At 35.6% G+C, this 27,100-nt stretch overlaps 1 protein-coding gene across 6 annotated transcripts; it reads right to left on the bottom strand.

Annotated features, from left to right (window-relative positions):
• Positions 1-754: 754 nt before the first annotated feature.
• git2a (G protein-coupled receptor kinase interacting ArfGAP 2a) lies at positions 755-26,479 on the bottom strand. Of its 6 annotated transcripts, none has more exons than XM_056263838.1 (21): positions 26,174-26,479; positions 22,622-22,755; positions 21,295-21,407; positions 20,566-20,671; positions 20,276-20,362; positions 20,061-20,191; positions 19,238-19,332; positions 18,930-18,978; positions 18,493-18,544; positions 17,742-17,814; positions 17,535-17,639; positions 15,045-15,149; positions 14,819-14,961; positions 14,207-14,356; positions 11,757-12,035; positions 9,993-10,082; positions 5,960-6,042; positions 5,540-5,731; positions 3,892-4,047; positions 2,686-2,749; positions 755-1,498 (listed from the first exon to the last, which is right to left on the bottom strand). In XM_056263838.1, the coding sequence occupies exons 1-21, from the start codon at positions 26,253-26,255 to the stop codon at positions 1,286-1,288; spliced, it is 2,502 nt and encodes an 833-aa protein (XP_056119813.1). In that variant the 5' UTR covers positions 26,256-26,479; the 3' UTR covers positions 755-1,285. The 6 variants fall into 6 exon arrangements, with proteins under 6 accessions (XP_056119813.1, XP_056119816.1, XP_056119814.1 ...); XM_056263842.1 differs by having other exon boundaries at positions 1,379-1,498; positions 3,863-4,047; XM_056263841.1 differs by lacking the exon at positions 3,892-4,047.
• Positions 26,480-27,100: the final 621 nt, after the last annotated feature.

The raw sequence follows: 27,100 nt of genomic DNA, 5'->3' as shown, positions 1-27,100 counted from the left end.
TATCAGATATGAACAAAAACTCTGGAGCAACAATTAAAGCTCAAAATGATAAATTAAGTTTATTTAAAAAATAAAGAACTCATTTGTCTTTTTAACCACAGGCATAACAATAATATTAATGAATGAGTGGAAGACCAGTTCATCTGAATAACTACAAACACTCAAACAAGGGGACTTTAACACTGAGCTGTAAGTCACTGACTCTTAGCCCTAATAACACTGAGCAACCAGTCCACTGCACAACGGTTTGCGAAGTCTAACCTGAACAGGTTAGATCAAAATACCTAGTAGAGAGGAAATAAAAAAGATCTGCAAAGAGAAGAGCTGCCTAAACACTGAAGTGAATGTACAATATGGAGAACTATCTAAAAAACTGAAACGCATCTAAAGTATCACAAAAACAGCATCAAACTGCTGGAGGAGATTATTGTCTCCTCATATACTGTGAATGTATTGAAAACAAGAAGTTGTAAATAAATAGTGTTGATGAAATCTGATTAAACTACAGTTAAATAACTTTTCATAATATATTTTTCTTCAATACACCCTATAAATCTGAGTTATAGCTACCTGGCGTATATATCAGAGTTTGGAGAGTGAAAAATCAAGCTAACCACAGGGCAATAGGTGGATGAAGCTTTAAAGCTGGACATTTATACTGTCACGGAAAATATATTTTAATTATAGGCACCTGGCGTATCCAAAACGCCCATTTAACCTCTGACATGAATGGAATCTGATCTTTAACATGACATCTTTACACTTTCAAGTTTATTGTATCTGTACCTAAACTTGGCCTACCTGACCAAACTACCTGAATGTTTTGTACAGATAGATTACTACAATATTTTTTATATATATTATAGATTTCACTGAGATTATCATTGAAAAGAAAAGCTTAATTTAAACACAATTCGAAAACAACAAAGACATCCACAAATTATGGATTAAATGTTTGATTATAAAAAGGTAAAAGAACTTAAGTTTTCAGTATAGTGCAAAGAGTCAGGCATTTACTGAATATTTAGTGACTGGCTGCTCATTTCTGCTCACAACATCTAGTCAAATACAATTTCACGGTTTAACACACATGTCCATACACAACCCTTGTGAGCATTTCAGGCTTTATCTTATGGCTTCAAGCCAAACAGACACTTTAAATTAGAAATGAAAACATGCAAATACAGTTTAGATTACACCTGACATAACCTAAAAATGACTAATAAAATAACACTGAGGAAACCCATCAGGGTTGCATTACAGGTGGAAATGGGTGGAAGCAGGATCAGTTGTTGTTCTCTTTGGTGGTTACGGTAACAAGTTGCTTAGCGGCCTTGGCGATGTCATAAGCGCACTGGATGACCTGCTGGGTGACCAACTGCATGTCCACTGCGGCGCTGCTGTCCAGAGGAGACGCTTTCTTACACTCGTTCTGCAGTCGGTTTGCACTGGACGTTAATAAGCGCAAAGAGCTCCTTGCGGTCTCAGAGCGTGGTCTCTGTGGACAAAGGTAAAAATACAGAAAAAAATACGCATAAAATACATAAAGACTATTTTATAGTGGTTCAAGAAGGCTAACTACTTAATATATGTCCAGATGTCCTCAAGAAAGCATTTGGACACTTAAGACATTTAAATGTATAAAAATATTTGAATGAATAATATATAACTGGGGGAAAAAACTGCAAAATATAAAATAAAAAAGTAATTAGTTATCAAGCAAGTCTGATAACTGTGCGAGTCATTATATTTTATAGTGAATAATATAAAATTAAAATAGACATATTTATATAATATTAATAATACCGGAAACACTTTAAAATAAGGTTCCATTTGTTAACGTTATTTTACTGCAATAGTTAACATGAACTAACAATGAAAAATACTAGCATTTATTAATGTTAATTTCAACATTTTCTAATATATTATTAAAATCAGATCTGTTAATATTATTTTATGAACTTTTGAGCTCATTGTTAATGTTAGTTAATGCATTAATTAACAATAATTAATGGGACCTTCCGGTAAAGTGTTACCATAATATACATTTTTAAATAAATAACATTATCAAAAATGTGACATACAGTAAGTGTCCAAATACTTTTTGTGGCCACTGTACATCCAAACACAAATCTAACAAACATCCTAAATGTACGATATATTAAATATAAATATATGTATGTATACAAATATTCATAAGTATGTAAAAGTATGTCCAACTTTATTCACATACATACAGTATACTTGAATAGGGCGATATATACTCAAATCTCAACTTCTTGATTGCTTGTATTGTCACACAATTATATGATTGTATGATTTGATTTTTATTTGTCCTCGAGAGGAAATTTGCTAATATGAACTATATTAATCACCCAGCTTTAATCTGCTGAATGCAACTAAGGCATGAAGATACTTAAATATATACAAATACTTTAGTGAATAATATATATATATATATATATATATCATTAAAATAAACATATTATTTAAATAATAAATAATGTTAAGATTATTTATATATAAATATTATAAACAATGAATACTATAATCATGATCATGATTTTCTGTAAAGCTCCTTTGAAGCAATATGTATTGTGAAAAGCACTGTACATATACATTTTACTTGACTTTGTCTATAGCTTTTTTTATTGCATTTATGAAGTGTGGGGAGAAACTGCACACCTTGGGGAAGAGGGCAGCCATCTCATTCACAGCCACATGTATTCTTTCTGCGCAGGGTATAAAGCTATTGGAGGAGAAAATGATAGACACTGTATTAAAATCTCAAAATAAAAACCACCAGAGGTTGGAGAGTGAAAAATCAAGCTAACCACAGAGCAATCGGTGGATAAAGCTTTAAAGCTGGACATTTATACTGACATGAAAAATACTAAATATTGTGTGGTTTACAGATTTATATATTTTTTTAGGGCTGTCAAACGATTAATCACGATTAATCGCATCCAAAATAAAAGTTTGTGTTTACATAATATATGTGTGTGTACTGTGTATAATTATTTTGTATATAAATGCACACATGTATATATTTAAGAAAAATATGTTATTTATATATAAAATGTTTATATTTATATAAAATATACATTATATATAGGCTACATTCAGTCTATAATATACAGTATATACATGCAAATATTTCTTAAATACACATGCATGTGTGGGCATTTATGTATTAAAAATAATTATACACAGTACACACACATATATTATGTGTAAACAAACTTTTATTTTGGATGCGATTAATCGCGATTAATCGTTTGACAGCCCTATTTTTTTTTTTTGTCTTTTAATACCTTTTGTTGAATAATATCACTGACATATTACAGATATTTAGAGATATATTTAGAAAATATATGGAATATATGGCTTTAATTTATTTTAAAGTGCATTTATAAAAGTCAACATTTCTGTGCATCAATCCACAAAAAAAGAAAAACATGCATTTTTGTAGTTGTGCAGCAGACAAGCTGCAGACATTTTCAATGTAATGTAGTTACATTACAACATTTTTTTTTTATTTTTTTTTTACTACTTGTTCAAAATAACTGGGTTTGGCTTTCTTCAGCAACTTGAGAAACATCTTAAAAATCACACAGCTTATTTTGCAATAAAATTCAAACCAGTGCAAAACAGAAAGATCAAAAGTTAGATGGATGTCAGTACAAAGCCTTTTCCTAAAAGAGAACCAAGTGCACTGACATGAGTTCCTGCAAATAAAGGTGAAGTTTAGCAAACTGATACAGGCCTTTGGCATGACCGTATACTAGTAATCATGCGTATTGCATTCATGTTCAGATTAGTGGGTGAGTTCTGAAGAGAGAGATAGAGGTAGACACTGTGCCTGTGAGGCAGGGACAGAGGCCAGAGTACCAGGAGGCAGGGTTGTTGGGGTGGGCTGGGTGGGGAGCTCTGAGGCCGAGGGACTGCATGGGAGACGGGGGCTTGTCTGCCCACGGCACCAGTGTGCTGAAACAACCCAGACTGTGTCTAAGTCTGCGGACACTCTCCCTCTGCTCACATGGTCCACTGGTTGGGAAAGAGACAGATCGGGACCCAAACAGAGCGTGGCCCCCGATGGGACAGACCCCAAATGATGAACACAGACAATTGAGAACAGATGGAAAATGGAAAAGGTATGAATGGAGAAAATGATTCATTGGTTGGGAAACAAGTGGATTACTTTCCATGAATGAGGTACAATATGCATTCTTTTATTTTCTAAAAGGTCTATATAAAAAAGGGTAGTGCTTAACCTTCAGAAAGTGTTCAATGTCAACCTCTGGAGGTCAAACTAAATACATTTTCTATTCGTTTTATATGCGGTTTGCCATTTTTGCAACAGTTACTTTACTTTGATTTGTGATTTTTTTATTTTCCAGAAATAAATATTTAATATACAAATTTATTTTATTAAATAAAGAAATATTAAATATATACACTATCATTAAAAAGTTTGGGTACAGTAAGATTTAAAAAATATAATAATAATACTTGTATTCATTAAGGACACAATGTTTTGGCTGTAAATATTTGGTCTGACAATTTTAATTTTAAAAGTATCGATCAAAATTAATAATAAAGATGTGTAATGTAACAAAAAACTAATTATTTCCATTTCAAATCAATGCTTTTTATTCATCAAGGAATTCATAAATAATAAATTATTATAAATCTGTAAATAACTAACGATGGCAAGTTAATTTTAATACTAATCACCAACTATATTAATTAATACTAACTAATTTAAACTATCACTCAGTACAGACTAACCAGTTTGAGACTAAACGCTGGATATAGTGGCTTACATTTCCCATAAATTAATGTATTTGTTTGATAATTTGCTCTTACATCTCTTTCAACTTAAGGCAAATTTGTGTAAAAAAACAAACAAATTGACAATGCTATGAGTATTTATTTATCCCTCCTTCCATGATGTAGAAAATGTGCAAATATTTGCATTTAAAAAACTTTTTTTTTTTTTTTTTTTTACTAAAATTAATAAGATATTAATTCAATACATTGTCAAAATGATGTAGTTGTGGTTCAATGTGAATTGCTGGTTACCATTGAGAAGGTAAAGGTTGGACAGGCCAAAAAAATTAAATTATCCACCTTTCATGCTTGTGTATTAATTTAGGTGATATTTCATCTGAAATATCGAAAAGTTCTCACAACTAAAAACGTTGATTTGTGTCTCTCTCTAATGCTTTAAAGAGAACATTTTTTGGTCACTAATAATCTTCAAAAATATGTTTTATGTTCCGCATAAGAAAGAAAGTCAAACAGTTTCGTAACGACGTGAGGGTGAGTGAATAATGACACTTTTCATTACTTGGGTGAACTACCCCTTAAAGTCATGGGGAAACAATTTGTACCCAAGCCCCAAAAATGTACATGTGAAATTCTTCAATATATGGCAGAAGTTACCAAAAGGAAGTGACCTCAGATTTTTTTGCTGCCATATACGATGAAGGAAGAAATCCGAGAAGAGAGATGTTGACATTGGATGTCCGCTCACCTCTCATGCTTGTTCTCCTGTGCAGCCCTCAGCAGCTCCTGGATGTTCTTGGTGATCTGCTCAGTTTTACGGATGACGTCTTCTGTGCTGGGCAGACTGGGGTCAGGCTCAGATTCGTGATCATCCAGCTCGGGTATCGACCCGCTCTCTCCCATCCAGCCACTGCTGCGCAGACGACATCTACGGCCAAAGCTGCAGGGGACGGAGGAAGTCATATACAGTAAATGGAACCAAGGAGTCAGGGATGAGTATTGCTTGATGCATGGTTACAGAATCATTAGTTTGTTTTCTCACTTTGCTCGGCTAAAAGTCGAGGACAGGCCGGTCTTATTTTCAGAGAAAAAAAAGGGCTGGTTTTGTTTGCCAATAGGAGTGAGACCTGAGTTATCTCAGGACATATGAAAGAAAGTGGACACATACCCAGAGTCGTCCAGATCAGACTCGTTGACCGTGTTATCATAGTCACCATCAGACACACTGCTCTGCTTGTCAAATTTGGAGGCCTAAAGAGACAGGAAAGGACACGGCAAGAAAATCATGTGACGTCACTAAATGCCAAAGGTGGCGAGCAATGAAACTGCAGTGATGGAATTGGACATTTCAGCATGTTTGCTAGTTCATATGAAATAAAAATAATTAAATTCAACCATCTGCATTAATGGAATGGTCAATATGGTAGAAGCAAGTTTTTAGCATTAGATTCATTAGATCTTTCAAGCACTAAACTCTGACAAGTATGGAGGCCCTAAAGGGACATGGCGAAGAAAAAAAGAAAATGGAAGGAAAAATTATTTGGCAATGCTTTTGCGTTCTTTCTCAACTGTTTTGCGTTCTCCTGAAAAACTTTTGAACACAAAAGTTTTGCAAGCGAACGCAAAGTTTCTCGGGGGAACGCAAAACATTTGAAGGAGAACGCAAAAGCATTGACTTATTATTTTTTTACACCACCATGTCCCATTTAGGGGCTCCGTACTAAAGGGACATGGTGGTGAAAAAAACCCCCGTCTAACTTTTTTTTTCCTTCACTTTTCATTTTTTTCCACCAGCATGTTCCTTTAGAAAAGCATTACAAGGTGTGAGGTGAGCAAACAGGTTAGTTAAGTCCTTAAATGTGGTTACGAGAGCTGTCTAAGAATCAATAATGTTAATCAATAATGCACTTCTAGCCAAGCTCAAATCTACCACATTTAACCCTCTGGGGTTCTTCGGGTCAAAAATGACCCGAAGCGTTTAAATAAAAAAATGTTAAAAATCGTAGCTTCATCAGAATGGTCCAAAACTTGGTGACTTTTTTGGTACTTGGTATATGAACACCCAAAAAAAATTGGGGACAGGATTTGAAAAGTCTAAGTGGTCGTAAAAAAAATAGTCACACTCAGGGTCTTCGGGTCTAAAATGACCCGCATAGGAAATGAATGGGAAATTGGCAAAAATTTGAAAATACAGAGTTTTTTTGTGCATACAATCTACCAAACAGCCAGGATGCAGAAAAAAGCACACAACAGTGAAGGGGTGAATCTCTTAAAACAATGGGTGACAAAATAGTTTCCATTTGTTCTCTTTATAATGCAATGTTCAGGTTTGAATGTATTATAAAGTAAAACTGCCACTTCAAATTACCATTTAAACCAACCAAATTTTTTTTTTTTTTTTTTAAATTTTAAAAAATGACAAAAATAGTCTTTGAGAATCTGTTATTATATATTCAAATCAACAACCTGAAAAAAATTAAACAATATGTGAAAAAAATCACTAGAGTGTTTCTACCATAGGTTTCTACAGAGAGCTGTAAATCCACTAGTGGTAAAAATGTGCTATTGCGTGATAAAAATGCTCAGTGTGTCCACCAGATGGCTCCGATCTCATTTCAAAAATTGCTTTCATGAGGCCTAGACTTGACTCTTAAATGAAATACAGCTTTAATAAAAAAATTTTTTTATTATATATATATATAAATTTTTATATTCAATGGGAAAAAATGGGTCTTAATTATTGCATACATATTAATTATAAATCATAAAATTATCTCAAAACACCAAAAAAGAAAAGAAAAAATATTATTGAACAAAAATATATATCATTGATTTTACTCAAATAAAATGTATCTTAATGCCGCCCTCCGGGTCATTTTTGACCCGAAGGTCCTGAGTGTGAGTCTAAAATGAAGAACCCCAGAGGGTTAACTGAGTGCCAGTCTCCATATGTTCTGTTTAGCAAGAATGCATTAAATTGATCTTATGTGACAGACAGCAAAGACTATAACATTGTTAAAAAACATTTCCATTTCAAACAAATGCTGTTCTTTTGAAGTTCCCATTCGTCAAAGAATTGTGTTTCACGGTTTCCACAAAAATATTAAGCAGCACAACTGTTTTCAACATTGATAATAATAAGAAATGTTTCTTGAGCACTAAATCAGCACATTAGAATGATTTCTGAAGGATCATGTGACTCTAAAAAATTGAGTAATGATGTTGAAAATGTAGCCTTGCCATCACAGGAATAAATTACATTTTAAATATATTAAAATAGAAATGTAATTTTAAATTGTAATAATAATAATAATAATGAACAATAATATTTTTTTTTACTGTTAATATTACTGAGACTTCTTTTAATTTAATTAAAAAAAAAAAAATCTTACCGAGCCCAAACATTTAAATGGTAAAGTATCTTGAATGCACTTATAAGTCCAAGCGCAGACCAGCGGATGCGAAAGCTAGCTATGAGACAACTAGTGTGTCCTCGAGGGAAACCTCAGAGTTACTCTAATCAGGACCATGAACTAGATTCAATTGTATTCCTTCACAGTGCCATAGAGCATTTACAGTAAAGCTGTTTGACAGTCTCACTGGAGCATGATTTACTGTGCTCAAGGATATGAGGTAAGGGGGCCAGACGCCAGCAGCACTCCGAGTTGGGACATTACTAAATTAGTGTAACAGAATATTATAACAATTCCGTATCAGGGCAACATGACGCTTGGAGAACCGCCACATGATGTCTGAATAGTCAAACTAATGTTCCGTTGAACAAACAATATTTTTTTTTACTTTTCTATCTCCTTGTACATAGGGGTGTAAAATGCATCAATGCATTGTGATGCATTGAACGGACAATTTAAAAAAAATTAAATACAGAATTTAATAATCAATTATATTTAGATTAATAATACCCAATGTACTCCATTGCAGATTTTATTCTTATACACAACATAATTGTTAACATTCTCAGTTAACATAAAAATCCAGATCCTCAATCGACTTCCAGCAAGGACAGCATTCAAATGTTAGAGTTCAGTAAGATTTTTTTTTGAAAGATTTTTTATTTATTTTATTTTTTAGCAAAGATGCATTAAATTCTTTAAAAGTGAGAGTAAAGTCATTTATAGTGCTACAAAAGATTTCTATTTTTAATAAATGCTGTTCTTTTGAACGTTCTATTTATTAAATCACCTGGGGGGAAAAGTTTTCAGAAAAATATGAAACAGCACAACTGTTTTTAACATTGATGATAAAAAGAGCTGTTTGTTGAGCACTAAACCAGAATATTAGAATGATATCTGAAGGATCATGTGACACTGAAGACTGGAGTAATGATGCTGAAAATTTAGCTCTCTCATTACCGGAATAAATTAAATTAATAATATTATTATTTTAAAATATATTAAAATTATCTGAAAATGAAAATGCCATTTCACAAAATTACTGTATTTAAGGTTTGTTTGTTTTTAAAAATCAAATAAACAGTCTTGGTGAGCATTAAAGCCTTAAAAACTTTTTTTTTTTTATGTTTATACTAAGAGTTTTTTTTGGGTAAAATATTTGGGTAAAATATATTGTATTAATTGAATTCTATTGTTAGATCGATACTTTTAAAATTAAAATTGTCAGACCAAATATTTACAGCCAAAACATTGCTTTCCAAGTGCTAAACAGCCATGAACAAGACCCACAATACAGTCTCTGTGACATTAGAAACATGGATCTAAATATGGCTGCAATCTGCACACACAAAAATAAACAAGCTAATCCAGCTCATCTACATATTTCACAAGTGTGCATTTTTATCTTTTTACTTTCAGCCTAGAGCATGTATGGCATTTCAAGGCATCCTGAACAGACGTGTGAGCAGCAGTAGCAGCAGCAGTGGACAAGCCCTGAGCAGTGCGCCCTGGGAATGAAGACACAAGCCATGAAATGCGTGTGCTATTTATGAGGATGATGAAGGCAGAAATACGTATCAGTTGAAAACAGCAGCCCCCGGAGGGTTGTTGGAGGGACCGCTCATGCATGCTGATGCGTGGAGCACAACAGGAGTAGGAGGAAAACGGATGGATGGGAGTAGAGGAGGCAGAAGATGAGTTTGTGAAGGATGGTGGAGAGGAGGTAAGGGGTTCTGGGAGCTTTCGGCCGATCCCACGAGGAACGGAGCTTGTGAGGATGTACTTAACCCTTTGTGCACTCTCATACCGCAAACAGGACGGGGAGGATGGGAGGAAGGGGAGAGATGAGGAGGAGGCCACAAACACACCCTTTCCGGTCTAAAAAAGGGGTGCAAATAAGACTTAAGACAGAATGAAAGATATACCCCCCCTCCCCCCACGATAAACAGCTTGGAATAGAGAACAAGTTGATATAGTAATTTTGACTTTTGTAAAATCGCATGATGTTGTCGTCAATAGAAACTTTTGACAAATAACTACCGTTTAAAAGTTTGGGGTTGTACGATTTTTTAAAAAGAGGTCACATGATCACCCAAGCTGCATTTATTTGATAAAAAAAAAGGAAAGTAAAAGTGTAATATTGTGAAATATTATTACAATTTAAAAAAACGTATTTTTTTTATTGTGTTAAATTTTTTAAATGTAATTTATTAGTACATCAGGAATCTTCAGTCACATGATCCTTGAGAAACCATTCATGCCGATTTGATGCTCAAGAAACATTTCTTATGATCAATGTTGAAAACAGTTGTGCTGCTTAATATATTGTGGAAACCATGATACATTTGTTTGAAATATAAATATCTGTAACATTAATAGTCGTTTTTAATCAATTTAATGCACTTTTTCTAAAAGTATTAATTTCTTAAAAAAATAAAAAAATAAATTGTACTCACCCCAAACTTTTGAATGGTAATGTCATACCAATACATTTCTAACATTTCAAGTTGTCAGTTGTATAAATTAATATTAGTTAATGTATTACGAACAAACAAATTCACAATGAACAGTATTAGATTTTGAAATTAACATTAACCTAGATTAATAAATGCTGTTAACTATTGCAGCAAACATTACCTTGTGAAAGATTATAGAACCCGGCACAAGTGTTAAATAACGACTGATGAATGGTTTGAACGAAGTTTGAACAGCTCTAACATTTGCATGCATTTGAAAATAATCAGTAGCATTAATATGCAGTAAAAGCGATGGAAAACCATAGAGTTAAAACATTTTTTTAATATAGACACTCGAAAGGTCAGTAAATAATGAAAAGGGAAATGGAACAGGAACTTACATTGTATAAAAGACAACTGAAAATAAAATACTGGGCATTTTACATCAAGATGATATCGATGATACTGAAACTTGTGAGCCAGAGTAACTGACATGTACACAAAATATTTGTTTTTTTAAAACAATATCAACATTTAAAAATGTTTCCACTGTGAAAAAGTAGTACCCCTAAATAAATGCTTAATACTTTTGAGAAAAAAAAGGTTTAAAATGATGTACACTGACTTGAGTATGTCAATCATGTTGAGATTACATTTACAGCCAAATGCTACTCATTTATCTCAGACAACTCTAATTATTAAACACTGGTACAACATCGTATTAGCCAGCAAAACAGAAAGAAACAATTGCTTGATGCACCTAAAACTGTGATCTCAAATTATATGTACAGTTACATAAAGCAATGACTGTGACTTGTGCATTGAGTTGGCAATAAAGACATGCTTTGTGAGTCCCAAATGACACATGAAATTAAAACAGGAAACAGAAATATGATGAAATAGCTGCTACAGTATGTGAGCCAACAGGATACAAAGGGAAGTAATACGTTGAGTGAACCAAAAATGTTATTTATATTTTGGAAACTCACATGAAGCGCTGAGAATTGGAAACACACCATCAGCATAATAGCATGCCACAACATTAGAGAAGGAAGGTGAAGGAGGAAAAGAAGGCGAGAGGCAGGTCTTTACTTACATAGGTTGGGAAGGGTTGCAGGGTGGGGAAGGTCTCCTCAGGGTAAGGGGTCTCTCCCTTTGGGAGAAAGGGCTTCAGACCAGAGCCGGTTTCATACATAGACATGGGGCGGCTCGCCCGTGCAGACAGGTGGCGTTTCAGGGCAGAGGAGGAGGAGGAAGAAGAGGAGGAGGAGGGACTGGAGGGATTGGGGTGGTCAGGGCCGCCGGGGGCCTGATAGGGTTGTTGAGCGGAGACCTGCCGCCTGAGAGAGCTGTTCTCGCTTTGCAGAGACTGCAGCTGAAGAGAAACACGAGTAAGCGAGAGAAACGCATAGAAAAGCAGAAACTGTAGCAAAGCTGAGCGTACAGGAAAAACTGTCAATCAATAGATGAATAACAATGTTCAGGGTTGCCCGTTTCAGGCCTACTGAATTTTTACATTACCAACAAAAAGGATTGAATTAAAACCCTTTGCCTTTTCCATCTCAAAAATTAGTATCAAAACAAAATTAAAAAAAAATAATAATAATTAAAACATGAATCACATCCTTTTTTCTACAATTTACTTGGTTGAAATGGCTTTAAAAGTTGGCATTTGAAATTGCCATTATTATGAATATTAAATAGAATTATATCCAACTTTTTAGAGGATTTCTGCTCCATGAAACTGCAGGGGGTTGCTGAGATTATGCTAAAAAAAGGAAGCTAATGATAAATTCAAATAATTATCAAATTTTAATTATAACAAAATAACTTAATTTTTTTTTTTTTTACATTGAAACAAAATGAAGCCATTCTATAAAATAGGACATTTATTTAGATCTTATAAAAAACCAACGGTAGTAATTATTTTAGATAAATTATGAGGAAAATTTATTTTAAATTCAATTAAAATCTTAGGGGAACTTTGAATGAATAAGGAAAAAAGGGATAGAAAAGCGTTAAATGGAGTTGCTCAATAAATCCAAGTTAGCATGCAGGCACGGGTATATGCAATGTCTAGACATGTTCACAGAACAAGCGTGAGTTAGACGTGTTTAAGAATCTACAGTGAGAGACAGAGATTCACTCCGCAGCTCAGAGAGTAGCCAAATAGCTCGAGCCAGGATCAGAAAGGCTAGGATCAGAAAGGAAATGCAGAGCGCAACAAAAGGGCCTAAGGACTTCACTCATGATAACATGATTTGGGCCATCTCTATTTTCAGATTTTCATCCAATGCAAAGCCACACAGTTTTATCACACAAATGTCACAATGGTAGAATTATTCTAATCATTACAGTTATAAAAGTATCTGAAAAACATAATACACAACTTTTGTGTGGGAAATACATTCACAACCACTTTCAAATCATCATACATTTTAAGCAAGAACTCAGAACTTTAGCAACACAACAAAACTAGTTACATAGTTCTTTTACGAGTAGTTTTGATCATAAACAGTCAAAACCTTCCGTTACATTTAAAGTACCCTAATCACCATATTCTATTTTAATCATTGAGAAGTGTAACAGGAAACGGGGTGAAACGGTAACATCCTTAAAGGGATAGTTCACACAAAAATGAAAACGATGTTATCATTTTCTCACCCTCAAGGCATTCCAAACATGTATGAACTTCTTTCTTCTGCTGAACACAGAAGTGTGGGTAACCAAACAGTTGACCATAGCCATTGACTTCCATAGTATTGTTTTCCATATTTTTAGGTGAACTATCCCTTTAAAATTTGGGCCGTTGAGGGACTGCTCTTATTTTATCACTGAGAAAATACCACTAAAAATACTGTTTGATTTATTCAAGACTATATTAAACACACTTCAGTGAGTGTGAGCAAATTCACTTCTCTCCTCTCTATAACTACTTTATAATTTATTGTCTTTAGAGAATATTCCTTGAATGGGGTTCAATGTCTATGTGAAAGAGAAAAAAATATATATTTCTAACCATGTTCACATAGAAATGACAGCCTCCAAATTCAATTCAGAATTATTATTTTATATTCAATCTATAATTTTATATTGTGGAAACGCTTGTCTAATGTACACATATAGAAACAGACAATTAAAACGAGTCATGCTGATGCAAGAGCCAACTGCTGAATCAGGTTTGCAGTTAGGGAGGTTAGCAATAGCATGCCAACTTATCTCATCTGCAATCAAACGCCAAAAAGTCAGTATGGTTTGAGTTTACGTCATTGATAGAGCATCTTTTCGAGTGATTTACAAGTTAAGGTCATGCTGGTTATTTGAACACTACGGCAGATATTACAGGATTATTTTGACATCAGCATTCCAGAGGATTTTAAGAATCATAATCGGTCAGTCAGACGGGACTTTTAGGTCACCTGCAATTTTGCCCCCTCACGTGCGAGAAGAGGTGCAGGTGTAGGGGTTAGACAGTCTTGCTTTGTTTAGGAGCAGAAACGCTGCTCTGACCAGGGCGTTCAGCGCTCACTGCTGAATCTCTGGTACCTTTTTCTGCATCAATCTCAGCTCTTCGCTCAGATTACTGTTGGCTTTCATCAGTTCCTGAATTTTGGCCTCGGAAGCGGAAAGTGCGTTTTTCACCTCCAGGAACTCCTGCACTGAAATCGGTCCATCGGACAGATCAGAGTCCAGGCTCTGAGGGGAAAAGAAGAAAGATGGAAAGATGGCCAACATGTACACATGTACACTGGGATGGCAAGAACGGCTCAAAACAAAATTCCTAAAGCTCCACCGGCTTACCTTAGCTCTGTCTGCTTTGCCTATTCGTAAATCAGTATCTGTTTTATCACACAAATGTCACAGTGGTCTAATTATTCTAATCATGAACATTTATAAAAGTATCTGAAAAACATAATACACAACTTTTGTGTGGGAATTTAAATACAAATACTTCAAAACCACTTTCAAATCATCATACATTTTAAACACAACAAAAATCGTTACATGTTCTTTTATGAGAGGACAAAGTAGTTTTGGATCATAAACAGTCAAAACCTTCCATTATGTTTAAAGTACACCAATCACCATCTTCTATTATAACCATTGAGAAATGTAACAGGAAACATAAACTGTCACTTCTTAAAAGGGATAGTTAACCTTCGCTCTGTCTGCTTTGCCTATTCGTAAATCAGAGTCTGTGTCCTCATCGGATGCCACGCTGTCATAGTCTGGCTGGTCGATTTCCTGACTTTCACTTCCATGACGACTACCCACACTTTTGAAGAACACGTCAACGTTGTCTATGAAGAAGTAGACAACCATGAAACATCAGGAAAATCTATAAAAGAAATCAAAGACTGGTGTGTCTGAATGCAGGCTGTACCTTTAGGACTTGAGACTGAATTCCCCAGCTGGCGTCGCTTTGCATCACTTAGAATATCAATCACAAGTGTGGCAAACTCATGAGCGTTGAACCTTGCCAGCTTTTGTCTTCCCTGGAAAAGAAGTTAAATCCTGAATTTATTGCATATTCACCATCTGAACAAACATCTGGTCTTATGGAAGCCCTGTATAATTAGAGCCCGATTAGGCATGCTTTTTTTCGGGACACATTCTTGTATTTAAAAACAGCTCAACCAGGGGGCCAGGGCCAACTAGGGGGACTCAGCAAACTTACAAGGTGGCCTCAGGATGACACAAAAGTATTTAAATTCATAAATGATTATTAATATATTAACAATCTAACTTTAAATGAAATGCAAAAAATTAACATAAAATCAAGATGTAAAATCATATTTATTTTCATTTTCCCCTCAAAAACTGTTTTATTGAAGAACATACCACTCTGCGATACAGAACATAACTTATAGAATCACAAAATTAAGTGTTCATTTTAAATTAGTCACCCGAGTGAATGGGAACATGACTTGTTGAAAAATATTGGAAAATATATAAGTGGTTCTTAAGTCAATACTTTAATGACTTGTCAACTTTCCATTCCTCCGCTGCGTGAGTCTAGTCAGCGCTGGATTCTAGCCACCACCGGATTGTTGTCAGTGCGAAACACATTTTTGTGCATGTGAATACTGATTCTAGCCACCACTGGATTTTAGTCAGCGCTTGAGCGCTGGTCTATGACTGGAAAAATAATAGAGTCGTTGCAAATGAAACGATACATAGCTAACATGTCGCATTAAACTTTTTTTTTCTTTTTTCTTTTTTTTAACCTTTATTTATCCAGGTAAACTGTTTGAGAACCACTTCTCATTTACAAACATGACCTGGCCAAGAGGCTACAGGAATAAATAACAACATACTGTACAGCTGTACATTCAAACACATAACACATAGAACAAGTAACTAAATTAAAAAAAGATAGACAACAAAGGGGAAAAAGAAAAGGAATAGAGTGCTTAAATATGCGTGTATAAATATAGTTCATGATTGTCAGCAGGAACAAGAGTCAACTATGTAATTTTCGAGCTTTTGCTTAAAGGTGGAGATTGGGATCAGAGATGTAAGTTTCAGGGTATTTTGTAGTATGTTCCAGTCATGTACTGATGCAAAGCGGAAGGCATTACGTCCAAAGGTAGTAGAAGTAGGGGGGGTACTTAATTTAATCAAATTACTTGATCTTGTGTGATAGGTATTATGAGCGGCATGAAGTAGGGATGACAAATAGAGAGGTGCCTTGCCCAGAATTGTCTTGTATATGAAGAGAAACCAATGATGGAGCCGCCGGGTATAAAGGGAGGGCCAACCCACCAGATTATACAGGTCACAGTGATGAGTGTGAAAGGGTGCATTAGTGGCAAAACGAATGGCTGAATGATAGATTGTGTCAAGTTTTTTTAGAGCTGTGTTTGGTGCCATTCTGTAGATAATATCGGCGTAATCCAAAATTGGCAGTACTGTCGTCTTAACGAGGGTGCATTTGGAAGCATGGGTAAAGGAGGCTTTATTACGGAAAAGAAAGGCTAGTCTAGCTTTGACTTTTGTTTGAAGGTTATTGATGTGTGTAATGAATGACAGGGATGAATCCAACCAGATACCTAGGTATTTATATTCTTTGACATACTCCAGAGCCATACCGTTCATGCAGGTGATTGTAGGTGGAGTCTCTTGCAGAAATGTGCCAGACGAACATGCAAACTGGCAGATTTTAGAATGTTGTAGGCAATTCTTGTGCAAGTAATTACATGTTTAATCTTGTCTTGCCTGGATCTTTGGTGTAAATTCGTGAACATTTGAACACCCCCCTTTCAAAAATCGTTGTTCTCTGAACGCCTCCGTTGAGAAACACTACTCTATATGGAGCAAATGAGCTGTTCCGCTGGGTCCTAAAGTCAGTTCTCGAATTTTCTCTTCAGAATGCATTCAGATTCAGATATACACACACGTAGACATACTTGATGTTCCACTCATTCCTAAGGGGGTCAAATTGACCCCTGAGGTAAGGATTTTTTATTTTAACCACATAAACTCCTCAAATCCAGTCAATTCTTTCTCCTTTTGAAGTCTTGGACCACTCTGATGAACACTCATTTAAAAAAAATAAAAATAAAACTTCGGGTCAAAATCATAGACTGTAAAAAGGTCAAAATGCCCAGAGGGAAGGATGAGCACAACTTCTCATAAAATGTCTCTTTGTGGTTTGGGTTGTCTATGCAAACTGTTTGTTCATAGCAGTTTTGATGCCATTTCCTTTTTTATTCATTTTGTGGCATCTCTGTTTGCATGTTCGTCTGGCACATTTCTGCATGGTGCACTTCCAGCTGCAAACACTGCATAAAAGGTGCTATAAAAAAAGTTCACTTGTCAAAGAGCAATATTTTTATTTCCTGCTAAGATGACTATTGAAAGCGTCGTGCAGTACTTGCCTGGTTTCGTGTTGATGAGTACTCTGGGTTTACAGGAAGGAAAGGCACAACTGTTGTCTCTGTTACCAAAGTGCTGTGGTTCTGAGTGGCCAGCCAAACTACACCAATACAAAGACAGCGTGTGTCACGCTTTGCAATTGTATGATGTACATTTCATGAGCCTTTTCTTTCCTTTGTTCATCACATGCTGATTATCTCACCTGCATCTGTCTCTCTTCGATCCACTTCATCGTACACATCCATTGCTAATTCCTCAAACAAATGATCGCTGAGCTGCAATTATATTAGTTACATACGTCATCTGTGCTCTCAGTGGTTGTAAAACTGCATAAAAGCATGTTTAGAGACAGGTTAAACTTCAGTTGAGCTACCATTTCAATTGGTAGTTATCTATACCACAGTCTACTAGCAAAATGTAAAGGGTGCAGCTACAAATGGTCTCATTTATCTCTGCAATCACAGTAGCATTAATCTATTACAAAACAATGAGGATATGGGTTTGCGTTTTGCTAGTAGATTGCGTTCAATTACGGTTGACATCATTTGAACAGATAAACTGATACTAAATAAAACTAGTCAAAAACAAAGTGATGACCCTTTAATTGAATATTTCGCTTAATATACCAACGTAAATTCATAAAGCAGAATTTAGTTTAGTATTTTGCTATAAAACATGATTAAAAAAGAATTTGGAGGGACTTCTGTTAATCTTTTTAATAAAACAAACCATTCAATTGTTTTGTTGATTTACACTAACTGTCCAAATGTTCCGATTCACTATTGAACTACTGTAATCCTACTGAAATATGTAGTTAGATTAGCAGCATTTAACTTTTAGTTAGTTACTCCCCAACATTAGTGCTTACTTTTGTTCTGTTTGGAGGCTATGCTGATACATTGATTAAAGCAAAAAAATAAAATAAAAAATAAAAAGTAAAATAGAGGACTCACAGACTGCAGTTTTCTTTTTGCAGCTTTTGCAAATTCTGATAACTCCAGACTGCTATAAAAGGAATTAAATAGTAAAAATATTAGGGTTTTTTTTAAAAATAGCTTTATCATCAAATCTGTAATGGTAAAAGATAAGGTGATATTAAATTAACTACCATGTAAAATACTTACACATTTCTTTTTCATCAAAGACAGCAAAAAAAAAAAGAAAAAAAAAGAAAAAGAAATGGCAAGATATTAACATTAAATAATGTTAACATTAAAAACTTGCTTGGATCACTATCTCAGCTTTTCAGGGAAGTATTCTGGGATGCAACCAGAAGATCCAAAACATGACCAAGCACAACCCCGAATACTCCTCTACTACAGAAGAAACTTCTATAAGGGTGGCACCAGTATCATTAACAGGGGAACATCAAAATATATCAGATTATTACTACCTGTCCGCCATCTGTGGTATAATGAAATGCTGTCCACTCTTGTGATCTGAAACACAGAATGATGACAGTACTGACTCACAGTACTCATTTAACTCAATCCACTGACAAAGATGCACACTAAAGCATAAACACATCAAGCTCACTGTAACATCACTGTGGTATTTTACTGAGGCATCTGGCACTTTGAAGACCATAACGCATCATCCGATCTGACTAAAGTAAAAGCATGCTGTAAAATGGCTTCATCAGCATAAACAGCTGGATATGAAAACATCAGTTCTCATCATGATAACACACGGACTCACCAGGCTTCCGCCCACAGAGGTAGAAGGCCAGCCTGTCTGTGAGCTCATACTGTACTTCCACCAGTCTGTCTGCCAGGTCCTGATGGCCAGCCTGCCTGAATACAAACAACACAATGACGTTATGACACATGGCTTTTTATTTTTGAACTTTTAGGTCCCGTGCCAAATGCTGCCCTCAGACCTTGTGGTCCTTCTCAGAGTCTCCTATGAAATCTGCACCAGTAATAGGGCGCACAGTAGGCCCTCTGAATCATAAAATAACAAATGGGACACCATACATACCCCTGGACCAGTGTTGTTATTAATTAAATAGAAATATAATTGATTTACTTTATTAGTTACCAAGGGAACATTTCTAATTTTCAAGTTTTTCATCATGCTTTATTTCAGCTTTATTTCAATGACCAAAAAAGCTGAAATAAAGCATGATGAAAAACTTAAACTTATTACAATTAGTTACCAAGGGTACATTTCTAATTTAAGTACTAAAACAGGGTAACTGCAGACATTTGCACTTTCAATGTAATACATTTTAATGCCATTTTCAAGACCTTTCCAAATAATTTTATTTTTTTGCCGCTTGCAATGCCATGGACATGGGTTCGATTCCCAGGGAAAGCAAGAACAGATAAGAATGTAAATGTGTACCTTGAAATGCAACGCAAGTCGCTTTGTCTAAACAATACTAAAACAACACTACCATGGACTTAACATGGATATTTGTTAGTGAAGGTAACTGATAAATAAAATATAGTAAGTAATCTATAAATGCAGAGTTATATGCCCAGTGGCTCGGGCCATCAATGCAGTAGCTATTGATTACCTTGCATAGTTGATGGGCGTTTTGCCGTTGGAGTCTGGAGCCCCAGGGTCTGCCCCATAAACACAGAGAAGCTCAGCCTGACACACTTGCCCTGCTTTAGCTGCTATGTGCAGCGGGGTGTTCCCTTTCTCCTGTTTAAACCAGAGCAGAAAAGTTAAAATGCATTTTGTATGTAACTGAATATAATAAATGAAGGCTGGAAGAGAGGTTTTTACCGGGTGGAAGTAGTTGGCTTGAGCTCCAAGTGACAGTAACCGCAAACAAGTCTCAAGATTGCCGGTTCTAACGCTGGAGTGAAGTTGCTGAAGAATCAAAAACAATGCGCATCAATAGAGACAGTTCAACAAGCCTGATAGCACGCACACAAAAACCTGATGCGCCTTAGATGTGCTGCTAGAGGAACCATTTCAATTTATAATTCAACAATAATAATTTAAGACAAACCTGAAAAAAATGTCTCATAATGGATGCATCACATTTTTGAATATCGAAACTCTTTCCTTACCTTGCTTAGATCAGCGGCTGCTGTACTGTCGTCATCTCGACAGGGTAAACGATGGACGTAAGCCAGCATTTGATACTTTGCTTTTATAAACTCTGCCTTGTTGGGACTTTTTGGGTGAGAGAAACAATGGAGGTATTAGAGACAGTCAACAGTTGGGGGAGTTGCTTTATCTCAGCTACTATCTTTTTTATATAAAACAGTTCAAACTTTTGGGGTTGGTAAGGTTTGAATGTTTTTGAAAGAAGTCTCATGCTCACCAAGGCTGCATTTCTTTGATCCAAAATACAGTAACATTGTAAAATATTAAATGTTTAAAATAACTGTTTTCTATTTTAATATATTTAAAAAATGACATCATTATTAATTAAATTTATTCCTGTGATGACAGAGCTGAATTCTTCAGTGTCTTCAGCGTCACATGTTCCTTCAGAAATCATTCTAATATTCCGATTTGGTGCTCAAGAAACATTATTATCATTGAAAACAGCTTAATATTTGTGTGCAATTTTGTCCCCAGGATTCTTTAATGAATAGAAAGTTCAATTTTTGTTTGAAATAGAAATCGTTTGTAACATTATACATGGCTTTAATGTCACTTTTAATCAATTTAATGCATCATTGCTGAATAAAAAATATGTATCTCACTGATCCAAAACTTTTGAATGATAGTGTATAGCAAACATACATCATTCTGCTATGTTAGAAAATGTTTAAAAACAAAATACTCACTGGATTTTATCCTGAGGATTGGCTTTGCGTTTCCCGCTCATGATGCATGACGGGTCCAGCAGAGTGTGCTCCCATATTGCATTAGCACCATTGTTGTATAATGTCTGAACCATCTGTGAATGAGAAAGAAATTGAGGGCATACATCACAAGACAAAAATCCATTATGACAACATGCTTCTTTAAATATGCTTTGTGAGTCACAGTCTCTCTTGGAAGGGCCTCCAGTGAGGGCGCACACCAATAAACCGTTTTCTTAAAAATATTCAAAAGACTCTATTGATGGATTAGAAAAACACAGATCTGTAAATAAGAATGTGGAAAAATGTACTACACAACAAGGACACATTAAATGAAAAGAGACATTATGGGATCAAAGCAATCAATCGAAGAGAACAGGAACTTGAGAGAGAAGATGTCGTAGGCTGTACAAGAAAAGCACATTAATGAGTCTGTGACTGTTCCTCGTGTTCAAATTAAGAGAAGACGGAGTCGTTTTAGAACCACAGACTAAAACAATGGCTATTGTTATCTCTTTCTATGGAATTTACATTGAGATTGACTTTAAAAATGACAAGAGAAAGTAATTAAATCAGAATTAAAAAAAAAAAGAATTGAATTTGGGTTACTACTATTGCATTAGCATAACAAATAGGCTATATTTGTACATGTATTTTGTCTTGCCTTGTGATAATGAAAAATGTCAAATCATTGCATAAACTGTATTTTTGAAAATTAAAATCAAATTATTTTGTTTTATTTTCAATTTTGGCCCATCCTTAGCAGACACTTCTCAATAATAAAATGCATCAGTTTTTCTTTTTAATGCATACAATACCTTACTGTACCTCTATAATACCTACCTTATATAATAATAATAATAACTACCTAAATAATACCTCTCTGTATCCTTAATTTTGACTGTATGGAGCTTTTCAGCAGGAACCAAGTATTCAACCATTTATAGGACAAGTTGATATATAAAATATATTTGACAAGTTGATCAATCAGCATTTATTTTGTATTTTAAGATAATCTGAATAAGCCGATTAACCAAAGTTAGTGCTTATCTAGAATCTATCAACAATCTTGTGAGTGGATTATTCACATTCCCTTCTTTCAAATATTTTACCATATACTCAGAACTCTATATCAACATCGGCTATAAAACAAAAACCCATGTCAGTCAACCACTACTTTTAAATATGCCTCAGACTAAAGATGATTACTATAATGTCAAAAAGTCTCAGATGAAGCAGGTTGATCAGTTAAAAACAAGAAGTATCAAAAGGAACCCTATAGGGTGGCTATTTGTCTGAGTGGGCTCACCTGTAGCTGGGTTGGCGGCCAGGAGGTGTTTGACAAATGCCGCACTTGCGAGTTGTGGCGGCCCAGACTGCGGTGAACGCCGCAGCACTCGTCACATATCAGAACTCCTCTGTTCACAGACGCCCAGCGAGGATCTAAGGGACCCCGAGAAAATCAACAGATTCACAGGAAGTAAACAAACAGCGTGTCTCAGAGTCAGCAGTGCGTGGATCATTGATCAATACACGATAACGCTAATGGAGCTTTTTGGTTGGTGCATGCTGCATGAAAATGGAAACAGAAACACAACACTTTTAAAAGGCTGATGGAGGAGAGATGCTTAGTAGAATCTTAGCACTTAAAAAAATGAACTTTATATGCACAAAGGAGTCGTATCATCACAAATGAGAATTAAGAAAGCAAACTTTTTGATTTCATTTTGACTTTAAAATGTATTATTTACACTACAAACAAACATTTTACTTTAAAAATGCATTTGGTGTATACATAGTATGTGTATTAATTTGCTTATGTTCCACTATAAAAGTCTGTTAAACCACTAGTAGCACAGATGTCTAAAATGTAGCTTTGATATGCATGTGATGTAATATATGACGACAACTAAATGTGGTGCTCAGTTCTTCCTTATAAGGCCACAGTAGCAAAGGGTGAATGTCATCCTTTCATGTATGGCTGTAAACGCGCTAACTTCCTCTTACATACACATGCCTCAAACCACAACAAATGCTAAGCAGCTGAGCTTTACTTTCAGGGTATGAGCAGGTGAACTGGGAAACACTGTGGCTTCTTAGTTTCACTACCTTCAAAAAACCTGTCTACTGCAGCGTGATTCTAAACTGGTTTCACTTCAGATTCAGACACTGAGCATAAAGTGGCAACCGAAAAATACAGTATTAATGAACTACATAAATACAACAAATGTTTACATAAAATATAATAGGCTGAACAGGATTTTTTGTAGTATTCGTAAATGTATAACCAACAGCAGAAGAGTGATTTAGCAATGAAACACATGCAACAAACACGGCTAAACACTGCAGCAGTATTAGCCGGTAAATTTGCACTATCATAGAGTTTGATTTGATGCACAACCTTGAAAGTCAACAACAGAAGATATGGAAAGTATTATACCTCCCTTTAAACCATTTTTGGGTCACGACCCACCAGCAGAGAACAAGATCCTTCAGAGTCACCACAACACTAGACAAACTCAACGACCTAGACTGAGACAGAATCAACACTTGTCACTCAACACTTGTCACATACCAAGGCAGTTTTTAATAGAATATGTCATACATAGTCTCCCTCCTTCACTGAGTCATGATGCCAAATCAGTGAAAGTGGGGTCAATCACACTGGACCTATGACTAATGTGTCTGAGCAGTCCCCCCACCCCCCTCAACTTTTCCCAAGGACAGATTCAGGCCAACTTGTGATTTCACTTCCTTCAGAAACAATGATTTGAGTCAGCGCTTGAGAGTGTGAGAATTCCCCAAGAACAGAGTTGAGGATTTTATTTTCAGACTGATAACAGGCAAACATTTCTTTTCATTTCTGCAAATACTAATTAATTTTTTTTTCCATTCTTGACTTGTACGGAAGATTAAAATTTGAACGGATATATAAATACTAATTAATTTTTTTTTCTCCATTCTTGACTTGTACGGAAGATTAAAATTTGAACGGATATATAAATCAACAGCCATTTTCTTAGTCATTTTAGACAAACAAATATACGTTATAAACAAACTTTTGCAATTTTTGTACTTTATTAAAAATGAAGGTACTACAAAGGTACAAAACTAGGTAACTTTTGTTACACCTCCTATATGAACACAAAAGGCTAAATGGTCTTAAATAATAGTTACACTTGAGCATTGTGCTCAAAAAGGCCACGCACAAGAAAATTAATGGGAAATACGAAATGTGCAATTTTTTAAGCCTGAAAATACACTTATAAGGAACTAGGGAATAAAGATTCCTATATATACAGTATTATTTTGAATTATTTGTATTATTTTATATAGAAATAAATGGTGCATCATTCATTTAGAGGTGAATATTGTCTAGTACCAAGAAATACCCTAAAAATACAAAATGTTAAAGAATAAATATTATTGAAACAAAATATAGTACATTCATTTAAAAAAAAAAAATTTGACCGCAGAGGATCAAGTGTTAAATCTGGACTAACACACATGCTTTTACTGCGTCAAGTGAGCAGGTCATTAAAGTCTCCGAAACTAATGAAGTTAGTGACCAGTTTGGATTTCACAGCCAGCTTGATAGGATATATGATACCACAATAGCATCAGTCAAACAGAAACATGAGTTATCTAAATTAAAAACCGATCCACTGATAAGCAGAGAGCAGCCTAGAAGCAAAAGTCACTTCCCTTCATGCACAGGAAGTATCAAACAACAGCTGCAAAGAGGCCAAGGGCCAGAATCAAGCACCTGGCCATCATTCCCCTCTCACCCTCATTCTCCCTCCCTCTCCGAGCCGAGGGCTGATCTCTTCCCCATCAAGTGCTGCAGCGGCTAAAATAAAACCCAGTGCTGAATGACTAAAAATATTCACCCTAACAACAACTGCCCAACGATCCCTCCTGACATGCTGGGGCAGCCCAGGCCAGCTGGTGTTTGAGGCGTAACGAATCAAGAGGAATCAATATGGGGAATGAGGAGAAAACAGAACCAAACAAATCACAGGACAGAAAGTTAACCGCGTTTTATAGTTCAAACACTAAAATGGGTCTATCCTAAATACAGTACACTACATAAATGAAGGCATATGATACTGTTCTCTACACATTTATCAAATCAAATAAATGTTGTTCATGTCATTTATAGGCTTAGGAAGTCAAATCTCTCATGAATTGTAATTATTCAATGCATTTATCACAAAGACAAATCATTACACATGAACACGGTGTAGTTACGACAACAATGTTATGTGACATTTTATTTATCTGTTCTATCTCTCAAACGTCAGGGCACTGCATGTGTTGGTTAGGGTCACTTGTTAGTAATGAATAAGGCCACATCGAGCAAACTTGGATGTTGTCGATGTTTTCACCTGGAATTCCCCTTGAGGGTCAAGTATGTTTACCCATTTCTCCACAGACAATGAAGTGAGGTGAAAAACAATGATTGATCACAAACCTTCACAGCAACATTGGAAGCTGAAGAAAAACCCGTAAAATTGAGTCAACATGCGGTGGCTCGGTCTCAAAATAGCTGGAAAAGAGCAGAATCTTTGGGCACGAGCAAATGAAGCCTAAAATGCTGTCTAGGTAGACACCTCACTAGGTTTTGAGCCACGGCCAATACAGCATCATGCTCCAAAAAGCACACATTTACTATCCAGTCATTTCCAAATCTGAATCTGGTTTTATAGAAGGTTGACTTATGATCTGAATCATATATTTGTATAGCTAAATGTTATCATTGGGTCATTTAATTCGGTAATATCACCTGGTTGTCCAGAGCAAGTTTAGTCTTTTACTAAAAATTCTATAGTAACGTTAGCAGAATAACGTTGTTACTCACCCGAACTGCTGCAGTCCGCACAAACTTCGCTATTTCGCAGCCGTTTCGACATCCTTGTCTCCGGTAACGCGGGTATTACCATCTATTATCGACTCAGAATGGTCCACGGATAAATTTAAAGCATGCACAGCTTTGACATAATGACGGGATCCGTTTAAAAGTATTGTATCACTGAAAGAGGATCTCATACCCGAAGAGGACGCGCATACGGAGGAGATAGATGTGTGCGAATCGGTGCGAACGCAGTATGTGGAATAATATATGTCGTACTATCTAGCTTGAAATTAGGACAGACAAGTCAGGCAGTGGAGCAGTGTCATTATACATTAAAAACTACACTACGGAAATGCTTGCCACTGCCAGTAACCCATAAGATTGCAGTCGAGTGCCATCTGCCCTCCCAGACCACACATTTGAGTGTCTCGATAAATCAGCTTTCTAGCGCTGCCTGACACACAGTGGACAGACGCTTCACTGCAACGCGTGAGATATTCTATTCATTTATACATTTATTTACAGGCCGTGAGACGATTATACTGAATAAGTAAGTCTGAAAACAAATAAATCCTCTTTATGTTTGGAATATATCTTCAAACTCAAATGAGCCAAACAGTGTCGGCAAATGAAATGCAAGGCATCTCTAGGAGGACGCGATCTTCATAACATACTGCGTTCGTTTCCGCGCATGCGCAGGAGCGGCTCCAGTCGCGAGCCGCTCCTGATGAGCTGAAGATCATTTAAAACACAGAGGCGGCGTCGCGCTTACCCTCGCAGGCGAACGAATTTCAGACAGTACCAGTGAGATGAATTATTACAATTGTTTACTGATTTTTCATTTGAAAAACATTTTTGTTTAATCTAATTAAGATTATGCAAAATTCACTCGTTGATTTAAGAGAATTTGGCATATTTTAGAACACGACCACC

This window comes from Rhinichthys klamathensis, unplaced genomic scaffold (assembly GCF_029890125.1).
Source record: "Rhinichthys klamathensis goyatoka isolate OS25496 unplaced genomic scaffold, OSU_Roscu_1.1 h1tg000210l_1, whole genome shotgun sequence".
NCBI lineage: Eukaryota > Metazoa > Chordata > Actinopteri > Cypriniformes > Leuciscidae > Rhinichthys > Rhinichthys klamathensis.
This window is presented reverse-complemented; position numbering and strand designations above follow the sequence as displayed.